This window comes from Tyto alba, unplaced genomic scaffold, assembly GCF_018691265.1.
Source record: "Tyto alba isolate M040663 unplaced genomic scaffold, T.alba_DEE_v4.0 Super-Scaffold_14, whole genome shotgun sequence".
Lineage (NCBI taxonomy): Eukaryota > Metazoa > Chordata > Aves > Strigiformes > Tytonidae > Tyto > Tyto alba.
In genome coordinates, this window is record NW_024881276.1 from 292586 (window position 1) to 317253 (window position 24668).

General features: G+C 39.8%; 1 protein-coding gene across 28 annotated transcripts in view; it reads left to right on the forward strand.

The window, feature by feature from the left end:
• The window catches only part of INPP4A (inositol polyphosphate-4-phosphatase type I A), a 133994-nt gene that overhangs the window by 86983 nt on the left and 22343 nt on the right, over positions 1-24668 (forward strand). For 14 of the 28 annotated variants that reach the window (XM_042788173.1, XM_042788165.1, XM_042788155.1 and 11 more), the window contains 13 exons: positions 354-507; positions 1477-1567; positions 2202-2349; positions 5798-5928; positions 6278-6382; positions 7199-7307; positions 9018-9035; positions 11646-11829; positions 13222-13440; positions 14590-14863; positions 18329-18361; positions 22379-22551; positions 24010-24133. In XM_042788173.1, coding sequence (XP_042644107.1) covers positions 354-507; positions 1477-1567; positions 2202-2349; positions 5798-5928; positions 6278-6382; positions 7199-7307; positions 9018-9035; positions 11646-11829; positions 13222-13440; positions 14590-14863; positions 18329-18361; positions 22379-22551; positions 24010-24133 — 1763 coding nt within the window. The remainder of the gene's footprint in view (positions 1-353; positions 508-1476; positions 1568-2201; positions 2350-5797; positions 5929-6277; positions 6383-7198; positions 7308-9017; positions 9036-11645; positions 11830-13221; positions 13441-14589; positions 14864-18328; positions 18362-22378; positions 22552-24009; positions 24134-24668) is intronic. The other 14 variants (XM_042788181.1, XM_042788179.1, XM_042788182.1 and 11 more) reach the window with 11 other exon arrangements.

Consider the following 24668-nt stretch of genomic DNA (forward strand, 5'->3'; position numbering starts at 1 on the left):
AAAAAGTTCGGTTTCAGACATTGACATGCACAGGCACACACACACACGTGCATATATATCCAATTGTCTGCTCTCTGTTAATGTTCACAATTTAAGCTGCTTTTGCCTACAACAGGCTAATTGTAAAATCTGAACTCTTTCTGTTTTTACAGAAGTATTGAAACAAATGCGAGGTTTTAGGCTGCCTTCAGTTAGGAGGTCTGTACAACATCCCTGCAGGAGGGGAGCGTTTTCCTTTTGGAATAACGCACTATAAAAATACATAAGATGAAGTTGAAAAGCTTCATATTTAAAATGTTTGTTAACTTTGAAGATTAATAGCCTTTTATAAGTGTTCCCTTGTTGATAAACAGGTCCTCCTCCAAAAAAATCTCAACGCAGAGTATTTGTTGCAGGTCGGCTGAAAGTGACCGTGTAGGTAACATCACAGTTATTGGATGGCAAATGGAGGAAAAAACTGACCAAAGGCCTCCAGTGACAAGGTCACCTGATACAATTAATGGAAGGGTGAGTATGAGTATTGTATCAAATTCAGAAAAACACAGATTTATTGCCATCATTGAAACAAGTTAGGTGGACATCTGTCAACTTTCTTGTCCATCTTCATATTTAGTAGCTCTTTACAATTTCAAAATAATGTAAAGAGCAGCCTAATGGTGTTGAAGTGGTTATGTATTTTGAAGAGCTCTTGGTGCTCATGTTTGGGGTTAGAAGCATTGGAGAAAATTTTAGTTTACAGTGATTAGGCTTTAGCTTCAAGTGCTCATGCCCTTCATCAGAACATGCTTGTGACGCTGTATGTTGGTGCACTTGGTGCACTGATAACCAGTTACACAAAGGTGTGGTATTCCAGTTCACATTGTGAATTGGAAGATGACATTAAGCAAAGCTGTAATGGGGATGCTCAAGGAATTTCCAGAGTTTTCACAGGCAACTTAAAAGCTTTTAATAAAAGTAAATGGGTTATTTGAATACTGGATTTATTCTTTTTCTGATCCCTGAATATTTGCCTGTGAGCAGGCATTTATAGTGCTTTCTCAGCCTAGACATATGTTTACTTCTGTAAATCTTGTGTGCTGAATATCGTGGTGGTAATTGCACTCATATCTGTGATTCACAGTCACAATGTGGATTAGGATCACTTTGCATCCAGGCAGAACTGTAGCTGCCACATACTGGTGCAGTACTGTGGAGCTGTGCTAACATAAAGTTGTTGAAGGGCTGGATGAAAAATTTTACAGCATTTTGAACTGTGCAGTAGAAGTAAATAGGAATGCTTAAATTGGAGGGTTTAAGTGGATTTATTATTTCAGCCTGCAGTATTTTTTGTCCACAGTAAACATACTTGAAATATTTATTTTAACTATGTGTTGTGTTTAATATTCCTTTCAGGTCTGTGTAATAGGGTCATTGCTGCATATTGCCTTGAAGCTGAGATTTTATTACTTACTATTTATGGGGTTTGTTTTTGTTTAGACCGTGTTGCCAGTTGATGAAAGTTTAACAGAATCTCTAGGAATCAGATCCAAATATGCTTCATTACGGAAAGATGCACTACTGAAATCTGGTAAGCTGCTGCAGACTGTAGCAAGTAAGCTTTAGGCATCAGTACAAGCTGATTTGTTGCCGTTTGCCTGTGGCCCCAGGGTGTTTAGGCAGATGTTTCATTTGAATAGGAACAGGCTGCTGATTGAGCAGCCTTTTGAGGGTCATACAAGAATAAATTATTTTATCATCTGCACAATTTTGTATAGTAAAAACAGCAGAAGCAAAATTTTGTCATTAAGTTGACTGTAGTATAAAATTTTCCATGCAATTTGCTAGTCTATTCCTAAGCAATCTTTGGGGGTTGAGGGGAGGGACAGAGAAAGGCAGTTGCTTTAAAAAAAGATCTTGAAGAAAGGCTATTTTTCCAGCAAATGATTGAATGAAATGAAAGTATTTCAAAAGTTGAATGTATATTTCCTTTGTTTACCAGTGTTTTAAATTATTTGGAGGCTTTTCCTGGAAACAATGGAAGAATGGTCATTGCAGAATGACTGTGCTTGGAAAAGCTAGACTGATGCCTGGTTAAACCAGATCTTTACAGCAGTACGTTACAGTACACTAGTGAATTGAAGCCATTTAGTTTAAAAAAGGAGAGACTCGGTACACTTTTAACCCAAACCCTATGCTTAAATAACATGAGTTTAATTATTTAGTGTTTGGTGGGGCCATTTGCCGAATGTATCGCTTCCCAACCACTGATGGAAACCATTTGAGAATCTTGGAACAGATGGCTGAAAGTGTCCTGTCACTGCATATCCCCAGGCAATTTGTGAAGCTTCTTCTAGAAGAAGATGCAGCAAGGTGAGTTCGGGTCAGTTCACGTGTGCAGTAGTACAGCAGTGGTATGGCTTTTACTGAGTCACCGGAGAACAGATCTGTGTTGGTGGACAGAGACACTGAAGGAAAAACAGCAAAAGCAGCGAGTTGCTGACTGGACGGTTACAGTGAGTAAGATTTCATGTCAGAGTATAGAGTTGGGGCTTGAGTGTATGGTAACGTGAACATACAGGGGTACTGATGGGAGAGAATTGTTGGCATAGCGAACACTTAGGATCATACTGCAGTTACCTGCACTGGGGGGTTATCTGTTCATCTCACAAAAGTATTGATAAGGCCACAGAAGATGCTGTTCCATACTTGTGTGACTGAATTAGGACCAGCATGTTAGAATACGTTATCTTTTTATATATATAATAATTTTTATACTTCAATACACTTTGGTCTTTAAACATAGTTTATTTTTAATATAAAGAGAAAAAGAAGTTGAATCAAAAATAAAACATAGCTCAATATTTCATAGGTGGGGGGAAGTCTGGATAGATGAGACAGCATAAATGAAAGAGTAATAACTCCAGCTGCTGAGAATTTTGATAAAAGAACAGAGACAACACAGAGACTGGCTGAGTGGAATGAGTAGTTAGAGTAGCAGACAGAGAAGAAAAATTCACATCACTTAGAAGGTGAACTTTGAAAAAGTCAGCTGACTTCTGTACTATGAAAGCAAAGGAAAGATAGGTGACAGGAGTGCTCACGCCACTCACTGAGTTAAGAGAAGGCTTTGAGAGTCAGAAGAGTAGTTTTAAATGGAAAACAAACAGAATAAAAGCAAGTAAAATGAGACACTATAGGACAATAATGACTTTTTTACTCATTTATGAGTGTTACTTCCCTACATTTGTAAGCTGTGGTTTACAAATGTAATGGTTTGCGTATGCTTTATTAAAGCCAAGATTGGGATGGTAAAAGAACTTTATCTGTATTTTTGAGAATTGGATTTTTATTTTGGCTGTGTTTGAATCCATTCCTAGAGACCTAACTAAGCCTGACCTTAATTAAAAGGAAAACTATCTAGAACTCTCATTATCCTGTATTAACACATTTCAATTCCTTTGGTATATTGTGAAAGAGAATCATGTGTTAATCCATAGAAGCAAGCAAAAGCAGTCTACGGTGCCTTTGGGTATTTTTGTATTTTGCAAAAATTATTACTTTTTGTAATGTATGGAAAAGCTAATGCATGACACGACCGTTTGAGTTTCTGAAGTTCATGGTGATATTTTTTTTTGGCTGCTGTTTTGTTTTTTAGTGACATGCACTTAATACGAGTAGTCAGATCTTAGAGAGTGAACGCTATATCTTGCTTCACTGTCTTGGTACAACCTTGATGGAGGAGGCTTGGGATATGCCATTACGCATTTAGACATGGGTTATTTGTTGTTTATTTTGCATCTTCGTTTCTCTACAGCTTTCCTCACACTATGTTTAAAAACACCTAATCATTATGAGGTAGAGCTGTAATAATGTAAAGAGTTGGCAAGCTTACCCGTAAGGTGTCATCTATGATAGATGTAGTTTAAGGACTTGAAGATAATAAGAGCAGAATTTAGGGTGAATGGGGAAAATGATGTGGCTTTCTGTAAGACTGTGAACAGTGAAGTTTCTTAAGGTGTTGGCCATGAAGTGTGACTGTTCAGAGGCTCTTGCTAAAATCATATAGAGATAGATGGATGCATATTTTATACAGTTATGGGTTAATAACAGCCCAGGTGATTGCTAATATGAATTTGTATGCTCTGAATTGTGTGGCTCAAAGATAGATATGACTTTCGTGTAGTTAGCGAGAAAGATTTCCTTGTTTCTATTCATTCGAGGTGACCCTCAATGACATGCAAAGTCACACTTTGTATTCAGAAGATCTCTCGGATTTGGCCAAGTGCTCTTCTCTCCATTCTCTGTGCTGCAGCCCAGAGGAATGCCAGACTGCTACACAGGCAGAGCTACTTCTGTCTTAACAACCTGGTGACTTTTAAAATGTCCTTGGATAATCACAACTGCTGTGTCTCACATAAAGCTCTTCTGGACCAGAGCTCTTTGAAAGAAAACATCTAACCAGGGGGTATTTTGACTACGTAATTATTTATGGCATGCACATCCCCTGCTTTCTCAGGGGACAAACAAGTAAACTTGAAGTGTTAAGCTGTGAATTTACTTTGCGAGGACCTCGGTTCAGATGCTTGCCTACTTTTGAGCAGGGAGTTTAACAGGGTAGTCATAATGGTATCTGACGCAGAAACAGTTTGCAAGATGAAACTAGAAGTGTCTTTTTCCAAGTCACTGATAAACATAGTTTACACTGTTGCCTATTGGCAAATCAATCTGACATTTTTCTTCAAAATTTGCTTCCTTTGGATAATAGCCTAAGTACTGTGAAATGGGAGTTGTTCTGTGAAATGCTGTCCTAAATTATGTACACACAGTTGATTAAAGCTATGGGTTCAGGATATTGAGAGAACTGCAAAAAGAACTTCTGGATCCTTTAGACAGATGATTATTCTACCTTTTCTGGGGTAACGTGCTGTTGAATTGTGTCTGGTGTTGACTTGTTTACTTTTCCCCTTCTTCCTTTATTCCAAATAACATCTTAGTCCAAGAAGACAGTAATACAAGCATGACGTGGAATACACTGAATAATTTCGCAGCAGCACTGTGGGGAAGCAGTATATAACACAGGATTACCACGTGTGACTGAAAACCAATGGGAAAGCCGGGTGTTTTCCTGTTCATACCCAGGGGTATCCGGTCATCCTTTATTCCATGTACAGTGAAACTTGAGTGCCTAAAATCCTGACTCTCAGATGAAGGTTTTCCTGGCTCATCTTTTGTCTCTCCAAATCCTAAGATGCTTATGCTTCTTAGGCCTTCCCTGCCTGGCCTTGAAAACTGCTGTGTAGATACCTGGCCAGTGCAGATACTCCTTGTACCTGAGGTCAGACAGCTGCTGATCTCCCACCTAACCTCTGTCACAGTTCGGATTTCATTTGAGAGCCACCAAATTTCAGTGGAGTGGCCTAAAAAGGTCCTCACTGTCTCAGGTCACCTGACATGACAACAGTGCCCATCATTTGTAAATCGTCCTGGAGCTTGAGTGCTCCCGCAGAAAGGTGGGGAGCTTTGGTTTTGACCAACACCCGAGGCTCCTGGGGGAGCATGGTGCATTCTGCCTGTGAGGAGCCTGTGTACCTTGGAGTGGGGCTCCACAGCTGTGCTTTGGGACGGGTGTTTGGAAGCATGCCCAGCCTGGTGAGTAGGTTAGGCCAGAGCGAAGTGGGGATGTGTCAGCTGAGGATGATGCTGCGTTGATACAGTCTGAAACTCATTCTTGGTCAAGTGGACAATGGAGCTAAATACCTCTCTTCCTCCCCTCCCCCCCCCCTTTTTTTTTTTTACTTTTTTTTTTTTCCCCCCCTAGGGTTTGTGAACTAGAAGAATTGGGAGAACTGTCTCCTTGTTGGGAAAGCCTTCGTCGACAAATAGTTACTCAGTACCAAACAATTATTTTAACTTATCAGGAAAATCTAACTGACCTGCACCAGTATAAAGGTGATTTCTTTTTCATAATAACGTGATACTTCTCAACCGTCTTTGTTAGTGCTTGTCTGAAATTGGGAATACAGAAAGTTTTTGTTTGATGAGTATTATTAGATTTCTTTATTAACATTTATTGTGAGTTTGCTAATGATCTGGGGATATTTGTCTGCGTTATTCATTCTCTTGTTTTACTCTGAAAGTAGAGAACAATTATGAACAGTAACAGAAAGTTATCTTTTTTTTTTTTCTTTTCTCTGCTTTACTTTCAGCACGTAGCAAATGATGAGTGAAGCTCCTTGAATGTTTTAGTATAAGCATAAGCAGAGGGTTTTTACGCTTACTTTTCTCATGCATTTCTTAGGTCCTTCATTTAAAGCCAGCAGCTTGAAAGCTGATAAAAAATTGGAATTTGTTCCTACGAATTTACATATACAGAGAATGAGAGTCCAGGATGACGGAGGATCAGGTATGTGTTTCTTTGTCTCACTCTTCACCATATTCTGTTACTTTTGTCTCCTTTTTTTGATTTCTATCCTCAACCATATAGCCAAGTTTCTACAAACTACTACTCTGTAGTACTAGTGCTACTTGGCATTTTTGTAGCTACTTCTGTCCCTCAGATTCCAAATCTTTTTGCAAAAGAGTAGGTGTAAGTATAATTATTTCTATTCTACAGGTGGCAAAACTAGGTTCTGGAGTTAACTGTACCCTAGGTGACACAAGTCAGCCTTTGTAATAGGAAATAGATTAGATTAAGCTGCTATGTCCTTTCCAATCATTTTGAATTGTATCAGAATAGCAAATGTTCTGACTTTTGTTTGTTGTTAAGCTTGTGTGCTTTTTCTCTGGAACCATCATGTATGGTTATGCAAAATCACACCTGTTTGTTCACATCAAGCTTATTTCTTCCTCAATAACCTAGGTTTCCCTTTCTTTTAACAGTAATTCCCACTAACCATGGACACACTTGTCCTGTGTATCCATGTGAGGTATTCCAGTAATGGCAGGTTTTTGTGTAAAGACCAATGTTCAAAGCTTCTTTTACACTGTCAGTCTTCTAGATTAAGAAACAGAAGACCTGCATTCAAGTGTGGTTCTTTCACTTCAAAACTACTTTGATGGATTTTCAGGGCCTCTAAAACAATTCAGTTTTCCATGTCCTTCGAAACACTGGTATAAAGTTCTACAAAAATTACTTTCAGAGTAGTTTTTGAATTTCCACAATTGTTTATCCACATTAAAGTTGACAAGCTTTCATTTGTAAGTCCTTTTTTCCATCTAGATCAGAACTATGACATAGTCACCATAGGAGCACCAGCAGCTCATTGTCAAGGCTTTAAATCAGGTGGCTTGAGGAAAAAGCTGCATAAATTTGAAGAGGCAAAGAAACAGTAAGTAGAAGTGTTTTTGTGTCAGCTGTTATTGTGCCTTTTTCTCCTAGTCCATGCTCAGTGATTTGGAAAATCACTCCATTCTATGTTTTCGTTGCAATTCATTCAATAGTTCTACTATACAGCGTGAAGATTATTCCATGGTTTTTTTTTCCAAAGAAGCAGGGGGAAAATAGTTCCCCTTTTATATTACCACATTTTTTTGTTTAATGATGGGCCCTTTCTAATAGTCTTTTTAGTGAAATCTTTAATTTTCCTGAATACTTCTTGGTTCATTTAGTTTAGCTATTTTAGCTGTTTGGTTTGGGTTCTGCCTAATTGTAGGTTAGAAAATATATCTGTAGAACCTCCTCAGATGCATTACATGCTTTCAACACGTTATTTTCCGGAGACTTAAACCCCTCTTACAGCTTCAAGATCCTGTTGCTGAACTCTCTTTAGTACAGAACAGCTGTGCATGATTGGCAAATTCCTTGTTGACAATTTAGGTTTAATTCTGGGACTATTTCTGGAGGCTTTTCTCCATTGCCTCAAGGTTTATGCACAGATTAGGCTTCTGAATCTGGCCTCACTCTGCTCTACAGGCAGACCTCCACAGTCTACTTGCCCTCCACAGTCCTGTCTTCAGGAACTGTCCAGTGACCTCTCTGGGAGTGCAACCGTGTGTTCTGGAGGAAGGGGCAGAAATTGGGAAGGTCCCATATGCTAAAGGGAGAGACCTGCATGGCATCCACTGCAGCTCCCAAAGAAGAGCTAATGCTGCCTGGGTCTGCATTACTTTTGCTGCAGCATGGAGAATTTAAGCAACAATGAGAGCAGCAGGACAAGGAGTCATTGTAGCTAGGGAAAAGGACACCTTGCTAATGCCCTTCCAAAGAAAGGATTTGTAGGATTTGGAGCTGATAGGAGGGGAGAGAGTGATGTGGGAACCAGGCTCTGCCAACTACAGAATTAATTTTGACAGTGGAGAAGTGAATAGCAGCATTCTGTGAACATCAGCCAGATATGTACTGATAAAAAGATTGGTGCAAAAATATGCCTATTCTAATTATTCCTGATTTAGAGTGCACTCAGATGGGACTAGAGGAAACTGTACACCTGGAAACACTGGTATGCTAGCCTCACCCTTCTTGTTCTTTTGATACCACTGTTTCTTTCTGAAATAACCCTCTTCTGTCAGCTTAGTTACTGAAGTGGGCCTCACTACTGCAATATCTAAGTTCCCATCTTTTTTTTTTTTTCCCCTTTTTTTTTTCCCCCCCTCACCTAATAATTAAGCTGATTGGAGAGCTTAATTTTTATCCAGTACTTTTCCTCTGAGATTTACAGAACTGTTCCTTCTGGGTCCATGAAAACTGCAGGTTCAAGATTTCAAGGGTAACTTGAAATTACTGGAAAATAATAAAAGCCATAAAAGCCAGTATAGTAGAACTGGGATCCATCTCCTCAGTTGCACTGTTACATAGATATCATTCAGATCTTACTCCTTTCGTTGGCAAAACAGTGCTCGTTGCATCCACATTTCCCCAGAACAACACGTGGGCATCTGGCAATATGTGTTTTTTTGCTTACAAGTTCAATTGTTATGTACCTGCCTTGTTGAAAAGATGACTCAAATAAGTTATTTCCCCCAACATTCTTTGTTTTGTTTTCTGCTTTTGGTATTTGCTAACAATCTGCTAATTTTATTTTGGTTTTTTGTTTTTTTAGCAGTTATGAGGAGTGTTGGTGAGTTTTCTGTTTCTGAGAGTTCTGTAGAGAGGGTTTCTGTTCTTTGGGTTGTTTTATTTTTCTTTTCGTTCTTTTCTTTGGCAAAGATCTGGTGTGTTTTAAAGTGTGCAGGGCTTTTTAATGTCATGCATCATGGCATCCCTAATTGTGCTCTAAGTAACTGTATCTGCTTTGTAGAACATGATATGTGTGAATGAATTTCATTTCATCTGCAATGTTTGTTTGTAATGAACAGCTAGCTTCCTGGCTCTCTTTGATCAGAAGGAGTTAGAAAGCTGAAGATAAGAACACAAGAATTTTATATCTTTTCCTCTGTTATTTGCAGTGAAAACTGCCCTGGAAAGAGAAACTTTCTGCCAGAGATGGAAGATAATTAAGATAACTCTACATATTTTTAAGTCTTTATGGTGATAGAATGGGCATGGTTTATATTTTTGTAACCCATGTCTTCATTTAAACATTTTCACTTAACTTTTGTTTATTTTAATTCATGTTGTGGTGTTCCGTGCTATGAAGAAGAAACATTACTTGATGGTTCAACAGTGCAGAAGTTCTGCTCTAAATTACTCTTATCAAAGGTTGAACCCCTAATTCACTGAGAGTTTACAGCTGTGTTACAGTTTGCTGATATAGTACAATGAGAGCTGTTCATTTGAAAAAGCAATTGCAGGTTGGAAAGTAAACATATGTGAACTTTACACCATAAATTTTACCCCCTGATCATCCCAGCAAATGTTTGTGATTAAAAATATAATAATTCTAAATCAGATCTCAATATGCTGCATGGCCTTTCCTGCCAAATACATCTTTATGCATGTTAACCACACTGTCGTGGAAAGAAATTGCTCAGAGGAATTGTCACTAAGATTAGACAGCACAAATCATGTACAGGGAAAGTCCTAAAAAATGAGATTAATTTGCTGCATGGCGTAGCAGTACTGGGGAGTGGTTATTCTCTGCTCCACTCAGGTGGGTGACCAGAGGGATGCAAATAAGGAGACTCTTTCAAGAATCACTTCTGCATTATATCCTTTATAAACAGGTCCCCCATCTTTTCTTGTAATGGAGCTCAGACACTGGGATTAAGCTCCCTCCTTGCCTTAATATGAGTTGAGGGACGAGAACTGGTATTTGTGGCAGTGATTTTAAAGTGTGCCCCACGGAACCCTCCTGTCTTACCTCACAGACACGCTGCAGAAATTAACAGCATTGCTCTAGGGATAGCAGAGGAATTCACACTCCTTGGAGGCTGTGATCTGAAGTAACTGTGCAAAAGAAACTCCTCCTGTGTAGTCTTTCAGCAGAGCCGTGTCCATCAAACAGGGCTGCAGTTGACGCAAACAGTAGGTTCTTCTGTGCCTGTTACTATGCTGAAGCCATTCATAACTGGAAAAAATGACTAAAACTAAGATAATATACAATTGGTGTCACCTCATGCTTGATGCCACGTCATGAACGGGCATTGTGCTTGTCACAGCTGGAGCTGATGTAAAGGTCTGATCTTTGTGTAGCTTTCTTACTGTGGGGGGAAAAACGCAGCATATTGTCTGGCAAAGGGAGCAGTGCTGGGTTGGTTCCAGATAGTTAACTAAGAGCACAACTTCAGCTTAAAGTAATTTCCTAAACTAAAAGTCAGTTTTTGTGAATGGCTCTTCTCAGGTAGGATTAAATCACCCTTTAGAAGTGCTGTTCTCTCTCCAGCAGTTATGGAGGGAGTCCAAGCATCTGTCTTGGACTGGATAAGCAACTTCTGTGGACATCTAAACTTGGAGGACATAAACTATTCTTCTCTACTGCCAAGTAATCAGTCTTAGTGGAGCAGCAGTATCCCAATATAAAGATATGTTTTATTTGTATAGTTTATTTCCCTTACTATTTGAAAAAGGCTGAAATTTGGTATTGCTGTTTATTGTTACAGCTGAGTTTATAATACGAAGAATTGTATCATGTTCCTAGTTTAGCGTAGTAAGTGTGTGCTAACAGAGGTTACACCAGGGATGGAGTCCTTGGATTAGCCTGGAGATATACTTTGTTTTTTATGTATCATAATTTTGCTTTCACTGGTGTAACTTGAATCAAGCCTGCAATAAAGGAAGGGATACACTAGCAGAAGGACTTTTTTGTTAATACCACAGTGTTTGCCTTATGCATCTGGGTTGCATTTGTGTTAGGAGTGCAGATTTTCTTTTCATGGTGCTAGTGGCTATGTGATAAAACGGGTTTGTAAACCAGGCCTCAGTGAAGTGTCTGTGCCGTAAGGAGGGGGAGAGTGGGGCAATCTGTCTCTGCAAACAGTGGTTCTGAATGTGGTGGCAAAATCTACCTCCCCTATTCTCCCCAGAAAAACTGTTCTGTCCCTCTGGTATACAGACTCTGCCCACAGCCCCTTGGCATAAGGGATTAGTAAATCTGCATGTGAATGCATTCTGTAAAGGCAGAGAAGGTTCTAGGATCACGTTCCTGCTGTGCAATTGCCCACTGGCCTTTCACTGTTGATTGCTAGCTTAGGTAAATTTTTGTTGTCTGCCATTAATTGCCCAGCATGCCACTGTGATGCATGTACCTCTAGATTAATTTTCCCCCTAAAATCAGTCTTTCTTTTTTCAGCACTTCAACAAGTTCGCAGTCTATAATATACATCCCACAGGACATTGTTAGAGCAAAGGAAATTATTGCACAAATCAACACCCTGAAAACGCAAGTCAGTTACTATGCAGAAAGGCTCTCAAGAGCTGCCAAGGACAGATCAGCTAATGGCCTTGAAAGAACACTTGCCATCCTAGCAGACAAGGTAGGAGAGAGAATAGAACATTTCCACACTGAAGCACAGTGTATTTTTTTTTCTGTCTCTATCTTTAGTAGGTTTTCTTGAAACATCTATTTCCCCTTGTTCAGTAGTGTATTACAACATGTACAGTCCTAAAGAAATAGCAAAATAAGACCAGTGTTTAAAATTTGCTGCTTTTTATTTAGCTTGTCTTCTACTTTTCACACTCGTGTCTTCTACCTCCTCTTGACAGTGCAGTGGAGAGCAATGTCCTCTGGTTTCCTCTATTCATTCATCATGTTCCAGAAATGTGCACTCTTCGCTTTCTTTTATACCCTTTTCTCCATAACCACCTGTTTGTTTTTGTTTTTTTTTTTTTTTAATGTTTCTCTGAGTCATCTGTCAAGCAGCAGCAGCAACTGGCCAAAAGTTAATGAAACAATTCTGTATTTTTCCACTGGTGAAATAAGGAATAATGGTGACACAGCCTTTGCCTGAATTATAGTGATGCGCATCAGGTATTTCTTGATGGGTGCTAACAGAAACTGGAATGGACCCACAGCTGAACTCAATCTTATTTACAGGGACAAAAAAAAACAAATACAGTTTTACTGACCTCTTCTGGCCCTGAAACAGATCTGAAGGTATCTGATGGCAGTAACGGCCATTCAGCTTGCCATAAATTGCTCCAGTGGAGGGGATATGCATACAACTTTGTAGAGTGCAAAAAATACTGTGACCTTATAGAAATGTATTATGCATTGTAAAGTTCACTCTAAATGAGTACAGTGTGTATAGATGATCTGTGCGATTTTCTACAGCTGGACAACGTGTATATATAACATAGTAAGGGCTTGTTTATTGGTTTTTTTTAGTAGACATGCAGGCCAAATACTTTACGTATTCACATAAAGTACAGAAATCCTTTAACACCACACCACTAAATAAGACACGGAACAAGTTGCATTGGTTAGTGGGTTTTATCTTCTGTCCTCCTCTTAAGTCTTGTTATGATTTCTGACAAGGTGGTGGAGGTGTTAAGCATGGTCTCTCTGGTGTGGCTGCTATTGTGGGGGGTATAAAAATGTCTTCACCTTTTCTAAGCTTTCATCAAATGGAGAGTGAAGTGCAAGTAAAAGGGAATTGCACATTTATTAGTGAAATGTTCAACAATTGTGAGGCTAATATACTAGTACAGACTTTGGAAATGTACTATTTGTGTTTTGGCATCCTATATTGCTTTTCAAGGCCATTCTGTAAAATGATTTAAAAGGCACCTTAGAGACTCCTAAGCAATGGTTAGTTTCTTTTATGGATTGCTGGTTCTTCTTTTTAATTTCTTTGAAAGAATATAGTATACATTGTGTAGAGAATAATGAAAAATTGTTAAACTGTGGGAGGTTTATTGCTTTTTAGACCCGGCAACTTGTCACAGTCTGTGACTGCAAGCTATTGGCAAATTCAATACACGGACTGAATGCTGCAAGGCCAGACTATATAGCTTCAAAAGCATCTCCAACGTCTGGGGAAGGGGAGCAAGTGATGCTGAGGAACGATCAAGATACACTTGTGGCCAGATGGACAGGAAGAAACAGCCGATCTTCTCTGCAGGTGGATTGGCATGAAGAGGAATGGGTGCGTTTGCTTAGTGGAGTGATGAATATTTTCTTCCTCTTAGTTTTTGTTTGCTTTGTTCTTTGGTTTGTAAGTTCTGCAACTGCTCACCAGATATGCGTAGGATGAGTATTTTAGAGGTATTGATCAACTAGCAAAGACGTGGCCTTTATCCTATGTTCAGTTACTCTTTGGCATGGGGATACAAACAGGCCTTAATAAATATTTCTGGGTCTCCTAAACAGCAGAAATCATTACAGCAGGTGCATGGCTTTTCTGAAATCAGTTCCAAGGGGAAGTAAATAGCTTTTAAAGTAAAAAACTGACCACATTACAAAGGGCTTTTACACTTCTCCAAAATAAAGCATATTTTGCATGTGTTAGCTATATCATTCAGCCTTCCTGGTTTTTGTTTTCATCTAAATATTTAGAACTTGCAGTCCATCTTTGTTTTGATTACGAACAGCATTTTAAAAACTTTTTGCACAAAGTATTTAAATGGTTTTCCTTACCACACTGCCAATTGAAATGAGAATTGGGCTGTGGAAATTCTGTAATATAAACAGAAGTTAATTAAATCTCAAAAATAGTGAATATTAATTAAACTAATTCTTAATATTGTGAAATATCAGTTTTGAAATGAGATACTATTCATTTTGGAAAGGAATCCTTGCTAGTTTTGATTGTTTTAGCATACTTTGACTTACAGTCAAACACACAGTAATGAGATATGAATAAAGTCAATTCAGTTATTTAGATAGTAAGACAATACAGTAATTTTATCTGTTATTCACTGCGTTATATAGGAAAAAAAGATGTGTGATTGTGTACAATTTTTATGTCAAACATGATTTTCAAGAATAAATAATAGTGCCAACTGGAAATTGGAATAATAATGCAGGAAGAGGCACTTAAAATTATTCAGCAAATTTACTTAGAAAACAGTTTTGCAATTTACCACACAAGTCACGTTGCTCCATATTGTTGACATGCTGGTATACATTATTTATATATGCAGAATTGTGTGTGCACAAATGTAAACACGATAGCCCAGAGGAGACTGTGCCAAGAAATTGTGACTAGAATCATGGGAGGAAATACATTGCCAAGGCATTTGTTACCCAATGTCTCCTTTCTTTTTAAATTGACAAAGAAATGTTTTCTTTTAAGGAAAAAGTTTGGTTGAATGTTGACAAAAGTCTGGAGTGTATTATACAGAGAGTGGACAAACTTCTCCAGAAGGAACGCTTGCAGAGTGACAGCTGTGAAGATGTTTTCCAGTGCGACATCAGCTGTACCAGTAAGAAAGGTAATCGGGACACTCGTGCCTACTGGATAAATCCAGAAGATTTAAATGAGACCTCATCATCCTCGCCACCTTCATCGTCCTCACCACCACCTTCATCCACACCATCCTGTGCATGCCATTCTCTCAGAAAGACAAGTGCGTATGCCAGACACTGCTTCTCGCTGCTGCTCCCTTGCTGTGCGCTGGCATCACTCCTAAGCCTCCGTCACATCCTTCCACGGGTGTTCAGTGTAGTGGTGGTGTTAAGTACTGGTGTCGGGCAGAAAGGGACGGTGGGGTACGGGGGAGCTGCTAAGCCCATTACTTGTTTTGAAATCCTGCTCCCACTGAAATCACTGCCGAATCCATTGATGACAGTGGCATTTGCTTTTCATGTTGGGCGTTTTAAGCGTTAGCGTATGTCAAACACCACCTCTGGTAATGTTCCTCTTGGCTTCAGCTTCTTTGCAGCAGTCAAAGCTTATTACAGTGAGCCTCTAGAAAAGATAAATAAAACATGAGAGAAGTGCAGGCACTACTGCAGCACTAATGGTTGCAGCTGGGCTGCCAAAGCATGGGAGAGGAGCCAAGCAGTCCTGTTAGACTGAACTGAACTTGGATGAACCTACAGGAGGTTAAAGCAAATTTTAACCCAGATTGTCAAAAGCTGTGGTGCTGAGGCTCTCAATTAGTAAGACTTCTTGTAGCTGGAAGGTAGGAATTGGCAGTGCAAGCCTCAGTGGAATAAACCTATCAAAATCTGAGGTAAAGTGGGTGCTGGTTTGAATCTAGCATAATGCCATGAGTGTGTGAATGAAAAGATATCCTTCTCAGTGTAGGTTGACAGTTTTGCAGCCATGGATTAAATTTCAGAATTATTTAATTTACATATATACTTGTTTGACTTATTCTCGCATTCTTTATGTGTGGTCACTGATCTGGCCACTTAATAGAGCAGGTGTGCCAAGTTAAGCTCTAGAAAGATTGATTTGTGTTTTCATTTCCTGTTCTGTCTTATCATTTGATGGCTCTTTGTCCTCTATGTGTGTCTGTGACTTCATGTCCATCCTATTGTTAATGTTACAGTGGAAGGCAGTACCTTAAGAAAAAGAAAGCAAGAAGGAAGTTAAAATAAATGTAAATATATTTTTGTATAGCTTTCTAAATGTTACATATGATTTGCTTCGCATCTGAAATGACCATGTTTTTCTAGATTAGACTGACATATTTATTTATTTATTATAAAGGAATAGGAGAGTTGGTTCTTGTTTCAAATGTATTCTCTATTAATAACTTTTGACTAAATTTCTTCTCCCAGTTTGATACCTTTAAATGTTTTTATTTGCTAGCTAGTTTATGTGAAGTTTTATATGTATTTACATTAAAGTTTTGTCAGTAAGTTTCAATGCACCTTCATATCAATGATTAAAAGTTGCAGATTTTTAATATTAAAAAAAAAAAAAATAGGAAAAAATCTGTGGTGGGTGATACCAGAAGCTTTTCCAAAGACAATTTGATGATGAAAGCATCTTACAACAGACATTTTCTTTCAGTCTGTTAAATCTAGTCTGGATCTTGACAATTACGCCACATAAAAGTGGAATTGGCTATGCTTACCTACCAAAGATTTTGTTTGTGCCAACAGTTTCTGTAACCTTTCCCTGCTGTTCCTCCAAAAGAGGAAAAAAATCTCTCCATTTAATCCACAGAAAGATTAAATCAAGAAGTATAGCAAGCTTTAATGCAAGGGGCTTGCTGCCATTTCCCACTGCTACCTTTGTGTAAGGAATAGATCTGAAGTCTGACTGTCAACCAATGCTGGTTGAATTTAGCTTAATTAGAGGGAATACTGTTTCTTAGGTATCTGATGAAGACATTGTTCATAGTTCCTAATGAGCAGTATGATTTGCACTGGTGAAGTTTATTGTATGCCAGGGCAAGCTGAGTACTCGATCATGTTGTCATCAGATGTAGTTCCTAATTAATGGTCAGTATTTTTGATAGAACAACAGGTTCAATACTGTGAAAAAAACTGGTCTTACTGAAATCAGTGGGAATTTTCCCATTGAGTTACTTTCCTTGATTCCACACCAAACTTGGCCTTTTAAATGGTTTTAAACGGAAAGAGGGTAGATTTAGACTAGATATAAGAAAGACATTTTTTATGAGTGTGGGTTGCCCAGAGATGTTGTGGATGTCCCATCCCTGGAAATACTCGAGGTCAGATTGGATGGTGTTCTGAGCAACCTGATCTAGTTGAAGTTGTCCCTGCTCGCTGCAGGGGGGATTGGAACTAGATGACCTTTAAAGGTCCCGTCCAACCCAAACCATTCTGTGATTCTATGAATTTCCTTTCACTGTCACTTTCTACAACTGATCGTGGGAATAATTGTGGGACAAAGAACATCCTTTCTCTGAGTTCAGAAACACAACATTTTAGAGTTTTTGTCGTGTATTCAATGAACTAATGCTTTTTCTGTTGTAATTCTGAATTTTCAGTAAATGACACTGAGCAGACAGCAGCCAGATTTTTTTTTTTTTTTTTTAAGGTAAAAACCAGCAAACCAAAATAGTTCCGGAATTGGTTAGAGAGAGACAGTAGAATGTTATGGAAGGACTTTAGAGGATCTCTCTAGAACTGAATGTCAGTGAAAGTAAATACTGCCTGAAATAGTAGAAGGGAAACTTAAAAATAAATTTTAAAATAATTTCTTATTATAGGCTTAGGCACTCATTACTAAAATTGCACAGGGGCTTATAGTTTCTTTAATGAGCACAATGAGTTTTAATTTACTGAGAGATTTTTATCTTGGATTGTCTAACTCAGCTAATTGTCCTAATGCATACAATTGAATTTTATATTTTCTGAGGTCATTTTCAAATTCATAATTCCTTTACTAGTATGTCTAGATATAAACAACAGAAGTTTAAATCTCATTAGCTTAATTAACTACTTTTCATTAATGCAAGACTTGCTACAACAAGGTGTATATTATTTTTTCACTCTTTGCATTGCACTGTAGTGTATTTCCATCTGACGGCTTGTTCCTCCCACTGAAGTGAGTGTGGAACACTCACAGGTTTCACTGGTGAGGTTTCAGCCCTTAATGTACAATCTAATGCTTGCGTTAACTATCTTAGACAAATCTCTGTTATACAATTTCTAAGATAGCAAAGTACTGTTTCTTTATTACTCTTGTGTTGTGGGTGCCCTGGTGCTCTTTTCTGTTAAGTGCACTGAACTTCTAGCCTTTTGCTGTTCTGTTCAGCAGCCCTACTGCCGGCTTACTCTATAACAGCACTAAGCCAGTGGTTCTCAGACTGTGCCTTGCGGGTCTCTGGGGATCGCCAGTGCACTTGCTGCTAATCCAGAGAGCCCCTGTGCCAGCGGGCACTGCCTTTCCTCCAAGTGCCCCTCCAGGTGTTCCTCTGGTCAGAAACGGTGGCGTGGAGGAAGCAGCCCACGCCCTCAGTGCCCGCAGGCAAAGGAGGGTCTCTGCTGAGCAACGATTCCCTCCGTGAAAGTGTTTGAGAACCCTGGCATTGAGCATTTGAGTTGCTTATATTTCGACTATGTTGCTGCTCCTTAATCATGCATGTTGCCCCTCCATTTCTGTGCAGATTGCAGCCCCGCTCCGGAAGAATCTGGCCCAGGTATGTGCACTCATGGCTTCTGCTTCTTCTGAGAACTGCAGGGATTTGTTCATAATTAACAACTGAACAACTACCTTGCTGTTAAGATTGACCATTTTGAAATGGTAGTGCTCTGCAATACCATGTGAGTTACCAAAGCATATTGAGAAGTTACCCCCTTGCACTATTATTTAAGAAATAGTATCTGGTAACTTCTCACGTCCAGCTATGGGACAGCATGTGTTGATGGTCTCTTTGGTTTCTCCAGTTGATGTGTTTTAGCAAACCGTTGTAGGTGACAGTGATTTGAAGTCTGTTCCAAATGTAACTGAAGTCTGTAGAAGTCTGGCATTTCAGACATGCCCTTTCATATGTGCTGTTGAGCTGGCCTTTCTGAATGAGAACCCGAGCAGAACACAGAGCAGTCAGCAAGGCTGATGGAAAATCTCTCTTGTGGGTGCACACCAAGGGGTGTTGGGCACTGCAAATCTAATGTTTCAGAATACAGAATTTAGGAGACTTTTCATCCCACTCTTAGCCTTTCCTTTGTCCTTGTATTTCTACACGCTTGTATTGTATTTACAAGGTCTGAATAATATGCATCTGTAATACTGCTCTCTCCCAGCTAGATGGCTGTAATTTCTCCCATTTGAGAGTAGTTTAATCTGAGTTCAGTGAAGGTCCAGTCTTTGAACTGTTACAGCATGAGCTCCTGGGTTTAGTGAAACTAATGGGAAATAAATCCGCAGTGCAGGTATGATTTTCATCTTCACAAAGGATATTAATGTTCTCCTCAGCCATCCACCCTGTTTCCTTCTATAACTAAGAAACTGGTTTTTAAAAGACTCCACAAGTTTTTCATTCTTGGAACATCCCTTTACATTTTGCAGAATATGAACGTGGTGCATAAATTAATGCTGTTTTTTTATTTTTAAGATGGGAATAATTAAAAGTGGTCAGGTTACCGCAACTGGGTACCTAGATATACATAAAACTGCATCTTAAACTTAAGTGGCTGACGCTGCAGTGTACTGAAGCGCTTAATACTTGCTTCCCTCTGAAGCCAAATGTGACGTGACTGTGCTTAAGTGGGTTGCTGGTTGTACTTTGCTGGATCGGGACTAAGCAACTGCCACTTCCTTAATACATTTTTTATGGCGATCATGAGTCTTTGCAACCCTGACTTAAACCAAGGGCAACTGTGGGTACTCAGTACTTTAATTTATGAATGCTAGGGGTTTTTAAAATGAAAAGACTAAAAATAGATTTTTCAGGGCTAGGGAGGACAGTTATTTTAATAGTATTTTTTATTGCTCTGGAAAAGAGAGGCTCTTGGGGGGAAAAAAGCAAAAAACTTTCCCACCTGTCATTACATCCTTGATTTATACAGGCTTTATGTATTAGATTCTCATAACAAAACATAGTTTTTTAATAAAATAGCCTGTATTGTGTATAGTCAGAGAACGTCCACTGTGTGTACTCACAGGCCTTCCCAGCATATGTCACCCCTACTCACAAACTGCCCCAGCGTGGAGTCCCTCCCGCAGGAGACAACTCCCCACTGATCTCCCCAACGCGGGTCCTTCCCACGGGCTGCAGCTCTTCACAAACTGCCCCAGCGTGGAGTCCCTCCCGCAGGAGACAGCTCCCCACTGATCTCCCCAACGCGGGTCCTTCCCACGGGCTGCAGCTCTTCACAAACTGCCCCAGCGTGGCTCCCTTCCACTATGGGGCACAGCCCTTCAGGAACAGACTGCTCCAGTGCGGGTGCCCCATGGGGTCACCAGTCCTGCCCTCAAACCGGCTCCAGCGCCGGCTCCTCTCTCCATGGGTCTCTCCAGGTCCTGCCAGGAGCCTGCTCCAGCATGGGCTCCCCACGGGGTCCCCGCCTCCTTCGGGCACCCCCCTGCTCCAGCCCGGGCTCCTCCCCGGGCTGCAGGTGGGGATCTGCTCCACCAGGGACCCCCTGGGCTGCGGGGGGGACACTCTGCCTCGCCGTGGGCTGCCCCAGGGGCTGCAGCAGGATCTCTGCTCCGGTGCCTGGAGCACCTCCTGCCCTCCTTCTTCACCGACCTTGGTGGCTGCAGAGCTGTTTCTCTCCCATATTCTCACTCCTTTCTCATGACCGCAGTTGCGCAGCTTTGGGGTGGTTTTCTCCCCCTTCTTAAATATGTTATCCCAGAGGCGCTGCCACCATCGCTGAGGGGCTCGGCCTCGGCCTGTGGTGGGTCTGACCTGGAGCCCGCCGGCGTTTGCTCTGTCGGACATGGGGGAAGCTTCCAGCAGCTTCTCACAGAAGGCACCCCTGTAGCTCCCCCCGCTACCAACACCTTGCCACGCAAACCCAATCCAATCTTTCAGTTCTTTTTTGTCATTTTCATTTGTTTATAGAAAAGCTCTTAAATGCAGTAAGAGAAACACTGTTAGTATTATCTCTGTTTTGCTTTTCAAATGTCCATGGGACCACGTTATGGCATCTGATTTATTTTGAGAGAAAAATACTTAATAGAATATAAAAGACAAGCTGTAATTCCTTGCCTGTTCTTTTGATGTTTCCTGCTTTTTTTCATGGCAATGGAACAGAGCCAAACAGCTTCCTCTTTGTGTAGTTTATTAGGTTATCTATCTACCACAGAGAACAAAAGCAAAAACGATAGTCCTGTTAATCTTGTCAGTTATGTTTCTGTTAGCAGGCTCCCAAAGTTCCCCTCTTTGGCTGGTTATCAAAGAAACGTTTATTATTAATCGATGTTAGTCCCGCCTTTGAGTCAAAATCCCAAACAACTTCCTTTCAGGGGCTTGAGGTGCCCCATTCACGTGGGTCCCGATCTGTATGTTGCCTTGTTCCTACAGCCATCTGGGCTGGGGGTTGTGTGTGTTCTATTTGTGAGCTCTAGTGCTTTTTAAAAATAAAACACATTGCCCTTCCCTTTAAGAAGAGAAATGTTCTTCTGTTTCAACCTTACATTAAGGAAGGCAAAACAAAAGCACTGTTCTGTTTTCTTTGTGTATCGCAGAGAGAGTGGATTTTGGTATAGCATCTGAATAATTTTTCATACAGCCAAGGAGTTGGGGTTTTAAAATTGGTGGTTGATTAAGACAAAAGATGAAAAAAATAAAAGAAACTGAGCTTGTGGGGCATTTTAAGGCAGAGCAATCTCTTAGGGAGAAGGAAGGCCCAGTGTTTGGGGTACTAAAATAGGACTTTGGCAACCCAGTTTCATTTCTGTGCATCCTGTGTAGGACCTTGAACAGAGTCCCTTTGGGACATGTCTCGGGTATTTCAGTGGAAGTCAAGCTCCGAACTACTTCCAAGGATCTGGCAAACTCCCATCTAAATCGCTATACTTAGTGTTTCTTGCTAGCTAGATCTAAGCCTTCAGAGCCACTCAGCAGACAGAGGACACTTAAAAGAGTATGTACATTATTTTTTTACCTCTCTGTCTTATAATTCCTGTGCTGCAAATGAGACATAAGCATCGTCTTACTCACTGAAGTACAAGGATCAATAAGATGGTGAGGCAGTTGAATAATATACCAATGAGTCCACAAAAGATTCAAAGGCAAGATATTTGGCAGAAATCTCATTGACAGAAATGGCTAAGCAGATGTTCACTGTTTCTCTTATACAATGGACTCCATGCTGTCTGTCCATGTATGCACTGTGAAAAGGTGTGTTTGAACACGCACACACAGTTATATCCACTTAGGTATGTAGATATCAGTGTTTCTATTATGCTTTCCAAATCAGCTATTGTATAGCGTCTTCTGTGGGCACAAATCTGGGAGCTATTACATGGTCAGGAAAGTCATAACAGCCTTACAGAGTAAAATTTTACGTATTTTGCTCGTGTGATAACCACTCAGTAAGATTACTTAACTAATAACAAGCAGGGAGTAACCAGCTAGCTAAAATAAGACAAGCCCTGAATGTGAATTATCAACAACTTTGACTTGGAACAGGAAGTTTCTTCTTAACGTGTGTGTTTGTTTCAAATAAAATACTTACGGTGCTGCTAATTTTTTTCTTTTAACCAGGTGAATGGAGCGAAGCTCTTTATCCCTTGCTGACAACACTCACTGACTGTGTAGCCATGATGAGTGACAAGGCAAAGAAAGCCATGGTCTTTTTGTTAATGCAGGACAGTGCCCCGACAATAGGGCTCTGCCTGAGCCTTCAGTATCGCAGAGATGTCGTCTTCTGCCAAACTGTAAGCGAGCAAATATGTATGATTTGACTGCACTTTGACATGTAGTGGGGTTCATATGAAATATGAAAGATTACTGTTTTCAGAATTTCTCAGATCTGTTACACTCTCAGGTTTAACACTATGATCTTTTTTCACAGGCTGTGCTATCCTGCCCTTACTGGTCACTTATTTGCATTTGGCAATATATAACTTAAGTGTACCCTTCACTATTTAAAAAAAAAAAAAGATTCCAGAGCTAATGAAAATATATTGCTGCCTATAGAAACAATCTTTGCCTTCCAAAGCCACCAAACTAAAACTAGAAGTAAGATATGAAAGAGGGGAAAAAAAAAAAAAAACATGAGCAGAAAGTGTACTCCCTCGGTTACCTTTTGTTGTTTTCTGCATCAAGGAAACCAACAGGACCTGCAGTATCTAAGGAGAAAGTTCCAGCCACAGGGAGATAAATGAGTGCTGGATTCTTTTTTTCCTAGAAGTTCTGTGTCAGGGCCTGCTGGGGTCTCGTGTCAGCCACAGCATCAGCCATAGCAGGTGTCTGCACTGAAAAACCTTCCACATTCCTGCTGCCCGCTGCATTTCTGTAGTGTGTCTACTTCCTCGTGAAATCAGTATCTCATGCATTTATCTCAAACAGTTTATCTCTTGGACGTTGTCTGCTAGAGCTGTTGTCCCAAAATGTAGTATCTCACAAGGTAAATTCAGGGAAATTTTCTATACAAAACTCACTTCATATTGCAGATAATTTTTAAACTCAATGCTTTGAATATGTTTATCCACCATAAATAGAACTTTATTCCCTTCTGTTTATTTCTGTAACAAAGTCATACACCTGTATACATAGCAGTATACATAGCATATGGCAATCACCAAGGAAGTTCCTTTGTTGACAGAGTGAATTAAGACTATTACTAATCTTAGAGTTTAGTACTGATCTTAGTACTATGTCTTCAGGATCTTGTCCTGAATATCTCATAATACTAGAGTTTGAATCTTTGAATAACGCAAACATAATGCATTTTTAAGCTTTCTTAAAATGTCTTTTTAAAAAAAAAAAAAAAAAATATTCACACTGTCAGAATTCATGGCCTGGAACTAGCTACGTTGCTTTTCCATCTGTAACTAAAACAATTCTCAAAGGAGACCTGTAATTCGTAAGTTGTAGTCCCTAATACAAGTGTTTCTATCCAGAAAACTAATAGATGCGAGATCAACAGAAATCCCGTTTTGGAAGAGCTTGTGAGATGAAGGCAGTGTGCCCTAAATCTGATTTTATGAATGTTTTGGGTTTTGGTTGGTTGCCTCTCTTCAGCTGCAAGAAAAAGGAGTGACATTCAAGGGAAAAGAGCATCAGTCTTACAGATTTTATGGCACCTCTTATATGTGATACTGTTTCCGTTTGGGGCTGAAGAGCCTTTTTGTCTTGAATCGTTTCACTCTTGTCTCTTTTCTCTCCCACAGCTGACAGCTCTCATTTGTGGTTTCATTATCAAGCTGAGGAACTGCCTGCATGATGATGGATTTCTAAGACAACTCTACACCATTGGCTTGCTGGCGCAGTTTGAGAGCCTGCTGAGCACTTACGGTAAAGGCACGGGGCAAGTGGGTGGTTATAGCTGTTGAGTCAGCAAATTTTGCTTCAGATTGGCTGCAGCAGAACATGAGTGTTTGGGACAATCTGCAGCACAGCTAAAAAATTATTTTGAAAACTGAAATGCAAAACCAGATTATATCTGGCGTACTTAATTAGCTAAAAACTCTGAATTTCTTTGCATTGAATTGAATTACTTCTAAAAGATAAAGTGTACTTGCCTTATAATACAACGTCAAAGGTTGGTTTTTTATTTTTTTTTTTAAAGTATCGTATTGATAATTTTTTTCAGAAAAGAAATGGATTAAAATTCTGGTAAGCTGGGAGAAACAGTGCCCAAAATACGCTTTTTGAATTTTCCTGACCTCCTGTAATCCTATAGTACAAAGTGAGATTGAAGAGAAAAGGCAAAAAAGGAAAATAATTCCCTCATAAGTGTTTCACTCCTGTGTCTGAACAGCCATCTGGATGCCAGTTGAGGAATGCTTTCCTGAACAAATCCGGAATACCTTGTAACTTTTCCAATATG